Raw genomic sequence first — 12251 nt, forward strand, 5'->3', positions numbered from 1 at the left:
CATCAGCTGTGACTCATGTAAAACAATACAATGTCCCAGCTGAAGCTGTAGTGCCTGTCACTGAGCTAATTAAAGATCTGGAAACAAGGGGAGTCTTAATTCGCACTCATTCCCCTTACAACTCCCCGGTATCGCCAGTAAAGAAACCTAATGGTAAATGGAGGCTCACAATTGATTACAGAAAATTAAACAGTAACACAGGACCCCTAACAGCAGCAGTCCCCAACATAGCAAGCATTGTAAATACCATACAAACTTGGAACAAGCAATGGCTAGCTGTGCTAGATATAAAGGACATGTTTTTCATGGTCCCTTTACAGCCTGCAGACCAGAACAGATTTGCTTTTACATGGAAGGGTGTCCAATACACTTTCACACGTATGCCCCAAGGGTTCAAACATTCCCCCACTATTTGCCATGGGGCACTGTCAAAGGTCCTAGATGGTTTAACCATGCCACCTAGTATCCAAATGCTGCAATATATAGATGATATCCTAATAGGAGGGGACACTACTGAAGAAGTGCAGCAAGCTGTGGACTTAGTAAAGACTGCCTTAGAAAATCTTGGGTTAGCTTTACCCCCAGATAAGTGCCAGGGTCCCTCTCATGAGGTGAAGTTCCTGGGTGCTGTCTGGATGGGAGGGCGGAGGTCTGTGCCTGATGACACTGTACAGGAACTGAGCCAGGCACCTTCACCTGGGGACAAGTCCCAACTAAGGCAAACTCTGGGAGTTTTAGGGTTTTGGCGAAAACATGTGCCCGGTTTTGCTGTAATTGCCCGACCACTGTATAATCTGCTAAAGAAAAGTTCTGTTTGGGAATGGACCCCTGTACATGAGGAAGCGCTGCGGCAGCTAATAAACGAAATACACACATACCAAGCTCTGGGTCCAATCCATCCCGATGCTCCATTCCACGTGTATCTCACCATAGGAGCTACGGGAATGTCTTATGCCCTATGGCAAGAGAGTGAAACTGCACCCCGCCGCCCCATACAATTCGGCTCAAAGTCATGGCAGGGATCGCAAGCCAATTACACTCCCTATGAGAAAGTGCTCCTGGCAGCCTATACTGCTCTAAGGGAGACTGAGGAGCTAACACAAAATCGCGCTATAACCATACACACTCCCCTTCCAATTATTAAGCCCATATTGGAAGGAAAGGAGCTGCCGCCAGAAGTAGCACAGAAAATGACCACCCAGAAATGGGCACTGTACATACACTACAGGGTGGGTGGTGCAGACTCCGCACAGAACCCCACTATGATTAAGGAGTCTCTGTGGAGGGTAGGAATGCCCAATGAATATCACCTGCCCCCACAGCCCTCTCCCATTCAAAACGCCGCTGCATTTGACCCATCTCACCCTGAGGGAGTGTGGTTCACAGACGGTAGTGCTAAATTGATTAAAGGGAGATGGAAAGGAAAGGCTGCAGCTGTTCCAGCAGACAATTCCACCACACCCTTAACCACCGATGTGGACGGATCAGCTCAGCTTGCAGAACTAGCAGCAATCAAGCTGGCTTGTGAAGCAGGTGCTAGTACTATCTATACGGACTCCTATGCTGTATGGGCAGGAGCCACCCAGTGGATAACTAACTGGAAAAATAACCACTGGGAAATAGGAGGGAAATCCGTATGGGGATTAGAGTACTGGAAGTGGATATACCACCATGCCACCCAGCAACCCCTAAGTATTGGACATGTGTCAGCACACCAAAAGAATAACACCCCAACTGCACAATTGAATAACCTAGCTGATGAAGCAGCACAGATCTCTGTTACCCAGGTGGACTGGGAACGCCTATACATCTGGCTGCATGAAAATCTGGGACACACGGGGAGTGAGGAGCTGGTGAGGCAGGCACATATCAGGGGGTGGCCCATCACCCACCAACAGGCTAGGGATTTAGTGCAAGCCTGCACTACATGTGCTGAGACCAGGAGGCATATCACGGAAGGACAACGGTTTGCCAAACCAAGGGATGGGAAAACGCTATGGGGGACCTGGCAGATCGATTATGTGGGTCCATTGTCCACCACCAGGCAAGGGTGGAAATACATTCTCACAGGAGTGGAAGTCATCTCAGGTATAGGGTTCGCTTACCCTACTCGTTTAGCAACAGGACTATCCACAATTATGGGACTGAATCGCCTAATTGCACTTGTCCCAACACCTCAGGAAATTCAATCTGACAATGGCTCACATTTTAAAAACAAGCCTGTCCAGGAGTGGGCTCTCCAGAATGGAGTCCAATGGACCTTTCACCTCCCATACCGACCTCAGTCCAATGGCATAATTGAGAGATGGAATGGACTGCTAAAATACCACCTTAAGCCTACAGAGGGAACCTGGGGAGGCAGACTGGATGCCGTGGTTCAACGGCTAAACAATCGGCAAACCCCTACGGGTAGCCCAATTAGCAAAGGATTTTTCCCAACAAGGAAAGCCTCTCTGACTCCAGGGACACCACTAACGGACTCCAAATATGCCCCTGGGGATACTGTTGTGGTCAAACACCCCAGCCTGGGCACACATACCTGTGTACTTCAGTCTTATAAAAACAAGGGCGTTTGGATTATTGCAAACCCCAACAAACTGCCACTAACCATTTCTGAGGCTTGGATTGTATCCAAGACCGGCTGACTTTTTGTTTTGTTGCAGGGAAGGAGTTAACAAGAGAACAATACCTCATTACCCAACTCAAGACGCAGCATGACTCCGGATCGAGCTTTGCTGTTTCTCCTAATCACTGCGATCTCCGCTGTACCAGAGCACCCTCTCAGGAATGCTATCCAGACTATTGCCTCTGCAGCCGATGCTACAAACTGCTGGATATGTACCCTGCTAGGTTCCCCCACAGGACTGGGAGTTGAATTTGTCCCTTTAAACTTAAATGACTGGTGGAACAAGAGCAACGTTTTCAAGTGGGGACCAGCCTGGTTTGATGACAGCAGCTCCAGCGACTACAAACTTTTAAATGACTCTGGGAAGGGAACTTGGGGGTGGCATGGACAATGGCAACCTACACTATGGGGTCAACCTCTGGAGTATATAACAGGAACCTCTAGGGAAGTATACCCCATCTGCTTTGAGAACAAAAATGGTACAGGACCTCACCTCGGGTGGTTAGGGGATCAGCAGTGCACCCACATAGTAAGTTTTAATAAGAAATTAAAGGTCTGGGATGTCTATCCCAGTGCAACCCACCAAAAACCCTTAAGGTGCGGGGGATATAATATCTCCCACAGTGGCACACCACTATCTAGCAATGTCACCATTATTCCCCTAAACTTCAGCCAATACCTGGAGGGAAAAGCCTGGTACAATCAGTCATTATTCATAATTCCTAACACCGGTCAAATATACAACCCCACACTGGTAACCAGTAATACCCTACTCCCAAACCAGTGCGCTAGGACAGAGCTTTTTGCAGCGGACCAGGTCCTACAGGATTTGCTGCTTGCCTTACATTGCACAGCTGCTAATGATAGTTACTGTGCTACCCACCATACCCCAAAGAAAGGACCCACTGGAACAGGGTGGTATAAGGGACCCTACTCCCCCATTCTGAAGGAGGAGCCAGGACTCTTTTTCATTTGCGGGCAGAAAGCCTACAAGTATCTGCCACTGAATTGGATGGGGCGCTGCTCAATGGGGCACGCTGCCCCTGGGGGACTCACTGTACACCCTCACATTATGGCTCCTGGTATTACTAATCTTGGGAGCTTCTTACACCGGTCACCACGAAGGTTTTCCACTAATCCCCTTATAATACGTCCCACAGGCTTCCACCAGTTCGTCCGTGCGCTCCTGCCCTGGCTTGGAGTAGCTGAGCTAGAGAAGGCAATAGTAAATGTATCTGGGCAAATAGAACAGGCACTCAACCACACTGCAGATGCTCTGGGCTTGCTTAACGAGCAAATTCAATCAGTAGCCCGTTTTGCCCTGCAGAACAGAATAGCCTTGGATGCAGTTTTGGCCCAACAGGGGGGAGTATGTGCGGTAATCAACCAATCTTGCTGCTTCTATGTAAATAAATCAGGACAAATTGAACAAGATGTACTCGCTATAAAGGGCGCTGTTAAGGTACTACATGCTGTAACTGAGGATGGAAAAGCCTCATGGCTAGATTGGCTAGCCCAACACCTAGGATTTTCGTTAACTCCATTCCTTCACTCTATTGTAAATACTATATTAACCGTTTTACTTGTTGTAATTGCTTGCTGCATGCTTCTATGTATTGTTAAGCGTTTGGTGTACACTGCTACCTCCTCTGTACAGGTCCGATATATGGCGTTGGGAAGCGATCCTAATCAATCCCTTGATCCAAAATTATCTGATCAGACCCTGCCGATAGGGCGATTTTAGCTTCCTCCAAGAAGGGCAAAAGGTGCTGGCATCACCGCCATCTTGCGTTCTGAGACATAGTGAGGCGTGTCAAGGGGGTGGAATGTAGCCAGACACAACACCCCATCTTGTTTTTCCACGAGCCCCATCTTGTTTTTCCCCCCCCCCCAGAGAGCAAGAGAAAGGCAGTCAGCCTTTGATGCCCTGGGAACGCAGGTGTGGTGCCTGTCCCTTATTCTACCATAAACAGAAACCAGACAGTAAATGGGCTAGCTGACGACTGGGAGGCCTCCCGTCGCCGTGATGGCTAGTATCAGTAATTGACACGCCTGCACTGTCTCGGGAGAGGAATCTTCGCCCATCACATACCAGAGGTGCCCATTGTCTGCATCTTCCCAGGTGTGAATTATGCTTTGCACCCTTCGTGGGAAACTTGGCATTCAAAGCCATTTTTCCTGATTGGCCACTTAAGACCAGGAAGAAGCCCATGTGACCCAAGGGGTATAAAGAGGGTTGAGTTGCCCACCCAATTTGAGCTCCAATCACCTACACCTGCTGGCAGGTATTGATTGTCTCCCGAGGTCCGTGGGACGCCCAACCTCGCCCTACTTCTTCCCGAGGGATTGAGAGAAAGACGCTGGCCACGCCAAGTCTGGAACGCAGGGGTGAGAATTGTACCTGCAATGTGTTTTTCTTTATGTGTACACTCTAATTGTCTCTCTGTTGTAAGTTAGTTACTTTATTATAGTTTTCTTAAAGTCAGACTGCTTCATTTCTATTGTAAATCACCTTTGGTAAGGTGATTTTGCTATAAACTTTGGGAACAAGTGGGGTGCCCTCATTCACTTATAAAATATATATATCTATATACACTGAACCAAGTTTCTTTATTTCTTTTCTCTTTCTTTCTCCTATAAATAAGCCAGTGCGTGTCAAGCTTCTGACTTGAACCCGTGCTGCTGTACCCGAACCGAACACAAACAAAAGAACTTCAGCCGGTCATAAAGGGACAGATATAGGGAGAGCTTGGGCGTTTGAATTTGTGTCACACCCAGGTGGCAAAATTCAGTTGGGGCGCTTCTCAGTCTCCCCGAGGCTGCCCGCTGCGAAGGAATTATGAAATTCTAGCAGCTGAAATCTGAAGCGTAATAAGCTCTCCCTGTACACTTATTGGGGCGCCTTTCAACCTCTTCCAGGTTGCCCACTGCAAGGGACCCCCGGTCTCAGCAGTTAAAGTCTTAGGCGTATAGTACACACATAGTATAGGAAGAGCTTGGGCGTTTGAATTTGTGTCACACCCAGGTGGCAAAATTCAGTTGGGGCGCTTCTCAGTCTCCCCGAGGCTGCCCGCTGCGAAGGAATTATGAAATTCTAGTAGCTAAAATCTGAAGCGTAATAAGCTCTTCCTGTACACACTGGGGCGTCTGTTAGCCTGTTTGGCTACCCTCTGCGACGGGACCTCGGTCCTAGCAGTAAAGTCACGGACGTTAAACTACTTTTCAGGGTGCCCTCCAGCCTCCTAGGCTGCCCGCTGCAACGAGACTCTGTGTCTCAGCAGTTGAAGACTTGGGTGTAACACACACGCACACACTGCCCTGACTGTCGGCTGACAGCGCCTCAAGGAATCTCCTGCTTGGTTGAAAGAGACCTCAGAAAGCCCCGCAGGTCTGAGCTGCATTACCGTGCTGTAGGCTGGGGCTGGATTCAGGCTGCATCATTTTAAGTATTCATTTAGCAACTCCGTGAATTTTAAATGCCTGGGTCAGCCTGGCCAGCAGGTCCCCTCCCTTGGGCTCACCTTTACTGTGGCCCCATTCGAGGCTGAGTTTCCAGAGTGCCGAGACTAACAGGCTCCAGGATTGGCTCTTAGTCTGGTCCTCAGTGGTGTAGGATCCCGCTGGTCCTCCCACCAAGCAATGGCCAGCGCAGGGTCACAGCGACAGTTTTTCCTCCTGCGGCGCTGCAGCAAGCGTAACTCGGGAGCCGAGCCGGAGCCACTGGAGCCCCACTGGAGCAGCGGTTGCTCAGCACCATTCAGGCTCTGGCCCTGGAGAACCACAACCCTGGAGAGTGTCATCTCCCTTTGCCAGCAGGGCTGGGAAAGGCGGCTCGCCTGCAGCTCCCTGTGTCCTCAGTGGGGCAAGATGCGCTTTGACATGCTGCAAGCCTGATTTAGTTAATGAAATAATCCCTTCAGTTGTTCCATTTCCCGGGACTCTAGAATCACAGAGGGAAATCTGCTTTAGCAGATGAGCAATTATATCTGCAAAGGGCATTTCACAGAGCCCCGCTTTCAGCTCCCCTCTCCAAAGCAGCCCTAGCCTGCTGCTAAGCTGGGCGCTGTCATGTGGAGGGAGAGGGGGACCTGCCTGGCGGGTCTGAATTAATAACAGGAGGGTGGAAGCAAATTAGGGAAAGGGCTGCTCTGTTAAAAGCTGCGTTCAACTCTGCCAGGAGAGAGCAGAACTAGCCAGGGTTTATTGCCAGACAGATGGATACTGAATGACAGTACATTCAGCCATTGAAACAGAAGATGGATGCATTACATCATCAGTGCAACTTACAATAAATAATCACACCTAGCGCTTGTATTAGACTTTGCTTCTTCTTACAGTGCTTTACAAAGGCTAGCAGTATCCTTGTTCCTATTTTACAGAGGGGAAAACAGAGGCATAGGGAAGGACGTGACTTGCCCAAGGACATACAGCAGGCTAGAGCCAGGTATTGAGCCCTAGACCTGTGCTAGATCTATTAGGTTTTATTGCACATGGGTGGGTTAGTGATTCTGAGGCCAATGCTACTTACCTGTATCTGAGCTCTCACCAACCCTTTTATGGACCACCTAATGCACAGGGCTGCCCAATTATTGCAATACAAGTACCCCGCAGACAGTGTTAGCCTGAAACAGTTAAATCTATGATTTTACTGATCAGAAGATGGGTTGTTTGCAGTATCCTACCCCCTCCGCATCTATCATTGGTGTTTAGTGTAGTTGAGACGCAGGCAGGTTAGATAAAACAAGATCTTTATTAAATAACACGAACACACTAGGACACCCTGCAACATAACACTAATGGCTCAGCTGTTAGCACAGATATTACCATAGAGGGGATGAACATCAGAGACCAGACCCTTAAAACAGGGAAGCAAGACCATAGGGAAAGACTATCCCATGTCCTGTAGACACTGGGATGACACGGGAGAACACAGGAACACCAGGAACAGGTAAGTGAACTTCCCTTGATCTTCTGTCCCCCACTGCCCTGCGTGTGGCATGCGGACGCTCCCTGTCTGGTTTGTGCGTGGGTGTGAGTTAAAGGGTCCCTTGTAGATGTTCTCTCCTTTGGCTCTAGCTCTCAGCAACGCTGGCTTGCTGTGGGAAATCTCTGTGCCCCAACGGAATGATCTGCTTGCACACAGAGACACAGAGCCCTGTCAGAGTGACAGACACTCCCCTAGATACTTTCCAGTTGCTGGGCCCATTTACCGTCATGTGGCCCTCCGTGTTCCCGCCTTTTCCTCTGTTTTGGCGTCAAACTGGAAAAAGGGCGCCAAAAGCCTGGAGAAGAAGGGGCACCAGAATAGAGGCCAAGTTGTCCTTTTTCCAATTCAAGATGGAGATTCAACCAAAATGGCAACCATACACATCAAACCTGTATTTAACCCATTTCTTTCCAATAACCGGAAGCAATTTTGACCTCTCTGAGCTATACAACCATGTTTGTAGAATGGATTATCGAGATGTTTACTTCTACCTGCATTGGCCAGGGAAACCATAGGTTGTGCCCATGAAAACTCGTGATACTTTCTACATTTTTTGTTAGTCTCTAAGGTGCTGCAGGACTATCTGTTGTTTTTAAAGTTTTTTCTGTTACAGACTAACACGGCTACCCCTGTGAAACATTCAGATTAGGTCTAAACTGTGGTGTTTTTGCAGTAAAAGCTACACAAAATGCTCTCTGCATTTTGTGTCGCTTTTTTTTCTGAAGAGGCTTTTCTGCCATTTGGCTCCATCTAGACGGGGCCAAATGGTGGAAAAACCTCCTCTTTCAGCAGAGCCCTTATGCCTTGTGAAATGAGGTATACAGGGCTCCCCGAAAGAGCACATTTGCTTGTCTGCGAAAAAAAAAAGCGGAAGAGCAAACGCATTCCTTGGATGCGGTGGGGTTTTTGTGGACTACCTCTGGTATCCCGCAAAAACCCTGTAGCCTAGACGTAGCCCTAATAACAACACTGTAAACAACACACTTTACAGAAGGCCAGATCCTCAGCGGGTATAAGTAAGAGTCAATGGATCAGAGCCTGTTTGTGAGCTAAGGAGCTGGCCTGGGGTTCTCTGCAATGGAGAGTTTATGATATAACTTAGACAATATAATGCCAAGGTTGGAACCAGAATGACCTTGTAGGTTTGACCAGGGAGTCCTTTGAGGCCAGCTGGCAGAGAGCTCCCGATAATGTAACTCACATCAAACTTGACATACTCACGGCCCCAACATCCTTTTGTCATAATATGAATCTCAAAGGTAGCCTGTAAGGTGTCCTGTGTAAATGGGTGATGAGCTGGTCCCCCAAATCACTGTGTGACGTATGTATGGGGTCATGTGGCAGGCATGTGCTGGAAGCATGAGCTTAAAATAAAAAAGACATTTTAATTATCTCTCACTGAGGGGACAATAGGGTACAGAGCCCGCTGCACCTAGGAAAGCTGGATCCCTAATCTGGAGAGTGAGGGGGAGGCTGGTAACTGGATGTAAGTAAGAAAATGGTTTAGGCAAAGATTGTAGCTTGCTAAGATACCATTGGAGTCCTTAGGATGTGTGTTTTGTTTTGTTTGCAGCCAGACCTTCCTCTCTTCTCTTGCTTATTGTGACTTAAATTTCTGTTCTCCATTCACACAGGTCTCCTTGTCCTCTTGCAGAACCATCTCAGTGCTGGGTATTCCAGGGATGCATGAGTCGTCTGCTAACTTAGCAGGCTGGTGTGTGTGCTGTCTCTTTAGAGGCAGTGAACCCAATCATTTCTATGAGTGTCTAGAGGGGAAGATGGGGGCACTTGGCAGACAAGGGCAGGGCACAGCATGGCATATGATAGAAGCTGGAGCAACAGAAGAGGACTTGAATGGGGTTTATGTTTGGCCTGAAGAGAGGAACAATGAGAAGTGGGGAGGTTAAGTGATCAGGTGGGCCTGTGCCAAGGCAAAATGTCATGCCGGTCCTGTTGGCCCTGAGAGCTAAACCCAACCCATGAGATGGATCTTATTGGCCAAGTTCAGCACAGGTGCTGTAAATCATTAGGGGCCAATCATGTGTCCATCTGTCTCGGCTCGCTGTCTAGGGCAGCGTTTCTGCTGGGGAAGAGGCAGAGTTTAATCTGGTGGGGACGGTTGGAATTTCTACTCCCTCCTCTCCCCCCTGCCCTGCCAGTGGGAAACCTGGCCTGGTGCTGCAGCTGCTCTGGGTTCCCCGCTGCATGGGCGGGTGGATGTGGGGCGGGGGGGGGGGAGGAACTGATCTCTCCACCCTCCCAGGAACAAGAGCATGCTCCCTGGAGGCTTTCCCTGCTGCAGCAAGGTGCCAAGCAAGGTAAGTGTCCCCCCTCATGCCCAGTTTATTATTATCCCTACTTTTTTGTTGGTCTATGTTTTCAGCTCCATGTACCACATTGTTATTAGGGCAGTCTTCCGGGGGGGGGGGGGCAGGGGGGCGCATTTTAACCCCCAGGTGGCTCAGGTCCAGTGTTTTTTTTTTTTTTTTGCTCAACAAATTTTCCCTGGGGGCTGCTTTTTTTTTAAATATATATATTGGTTAATGTTCCTCAGTCTTAAAAAGTTTAAGAAACACTGGTCTAGGGCTGCCCAAATGCCACCTAGTAGGGCAGATGGGACGGTCTTTCTCTCTGCATTGCCATTCTCACGAGAGAGGAGTGTTTCATTCCCATAGTCGCCGCTACTTGTCATAATCTGGGTCCTGCTGGCCAGCTGTCTGCCCATGTGCTCGCATGCTGTCTGCTTTCATAATCCAAATCCCGACCCCGGGCCTTTGGCCTCGTGGGCTGAGCAAATGTTAATCTCTCCCCCTTCATTCACATTGCCAGTGCGGGAGCTGACAGGCCTTACAACCGGCCACCCCATTCATGAGCCAGCAGAAGGATTGAGAGAGGACCAAGGCAAAAAGCTGGGCGTCTAGGACCCAAGGACTCTTCAGCACAGCAGTGAGCAGCAGGGAACAGTGCAGGAGTCACTGCTCGGCTGTTGGTGCAAGATCTAGGGAGGAGAAGATTCACTTGTGGTGCTCCCTTCCCTCAGGTTGTATCTGTTGCCTGACACAGGGTAACGGGGTGATACACAGAGCCCTGAAAATCTGTGGATATCGGCTTTATATCCACAGGTGTCCGTACCTGCGGGTGTCAGTGAGGAGAGCAGCAGCTCATTTTTGTGGATATGGATGTGGTGGCAGATACAAATCTTGTACCCGTGCAAGGCTCTGGTAATAGAGACAGGCGGTAGCTGGGAGTCACTTGATTCTGATTCAGCCAGTCTGGGTGGCACTGGCTGCTTGTCATCCAAGGGGGAGGGAGGAGAAAGTTTTGGTGTATCAGGGCCAAGCATGATCTTGGGTCACTCCCAAGTGGCTGTCACTGCGGCTGACAAAGACAGCTGCATGTGGCAGGATGAAGCGGAAGAGGTACAGCTTGAAAATCCATAATGGCTCAGTATTTCTCCAGGCCCACTGAGGGGGCGGGGAGAGAAGGGGGCAGTTGCCCAGGGGCCTGGCAATACAAAAGGCCTAGGGCTCAGGAGTGGCTGGAGTCCTGGGCAATTTAAATAGCCACCAAAGTGCCACGTGCTCCAAGTGGCTCTCAGGGCTGTCGGGCTGGGGGAAAGGGGAGGTGTGAGGTGCTCTGAGGGCTGTGTGGGTGGGGGCAGGGGGAGGCGTGGCGTGAGGTGCTCTGGGTGGCTCTGAGGGCTGCGTGGGTGGGGGCAGGGGGAGGCGTGGCGTGAGGTGCTCTGGGTGGCACTGGGTGGCACTGAGGGCTATCTGGGGGGAGGTGCAACGCAGTGTGCTCTGGATGGCTCTGAGGGCTGTCGGGGAGGAGTGGGGAGGTGCAGTGTGGCATGCTCTGAGTGGCTCTGAGGGCTAGCTTCCCCCTGCCCCACTCCTTCCACACTAGGCCCTGCCCCTTCTGGGTTTGCAGCGCCACACCCTCCCCCCACCTTACCCAGGGGCCCACCAAGCCTGCCAGCCCTCCTGTATGTCTCACTTGGTTTCAAATACTGGCAGCATCACATCAGTCCATGGCGGAAAAGCCAAGCTCTGTCCAGACAGGGTCTCTCAGACCATGGCGGCTGCAGTTTGTGTCTGTTGTGACTTATTTTCTGCAGAGTGCACCTGGCAGTGGCAGGCGGCCATTTTCATAGGTGACAGTGCATGCAAACTGCAGCTGAGGGGAGGGGGGCCAGGCTGCACATGAGGACAAGCTTGCACTGTGCGTTAGCGAGGGTCCTGCTTGAATGGTGCCTCGTGTGTATAATTTGTTAAGCATTTTGGTATCAACAATTCTGCAGGTGCTGCATTAGATTTGACCTGCCAGCTCAGTGTAAACTCAGCCTTTTAAGGCCAGAAAGAACCATTTTGATTCCCTAGGCGTGAGTGCCTGCATAATGCAGGCTGTAGAATTTCACCCCCAATTACTACAGCAGAGAGAGTTCTTCTTTGAGGGCATGTCTGTGTGGATCCTACTGTGGTACACATGTGCCTCGTGCATGCGAGACTGGAGTCAGGTCTGCACATGTGCCTGGTCTGTCCTTGTATTCACATGAGGCATAAAGGACAGAACAGCTGTGACTTTCCTTCGGTTCCCTCTTGCTGCCCATGGTGGTGAGATGGAACCAAATCAGTGGTC

The 12251-nt window shown here is 49.9% G+C and overlaps 1 protein-coding gene across 1 annotated transcript; it reads left to right on the forward strand.

Moving 5' to 3' along the window:
- Positions 1 to 1987: 1987 nt before the first annotated feature.
- Positions 1988 to 5680, forward strand: LOC142826594 (endogenous retroviral envelope protein HEMO-like). Its single transcript, XM_075919606.1, has one exon. It carries the CDS (start codon positions 2715 to 2717, stop codon positions 4368 to 4370), a length of 1656 nt encoding a protein of 551 aa, XP_075775721.1. The 5' UTR covers positions 1988 to 2714; the 3' UTR covers positions 4371 to 5680.
- Positions 5681 to 12251: the final 6571 nt, after the last annotated feature.

This window comes from Pelodiscus sinensis, chromosome 1 (genome assembly GCF_049634645.1).
Source record: "Pelodiscus sinensis isolate JC-2024 chromosome 1, ASM4963464v1, whole genome shotgun sequence".
Taxonomy (NCBI): domain Eukaryota; kingdom Metazoa; phylum Chordata; order Testudines; family Trionychidae; genus Pelodiscus; species Pelodiscus sinensis.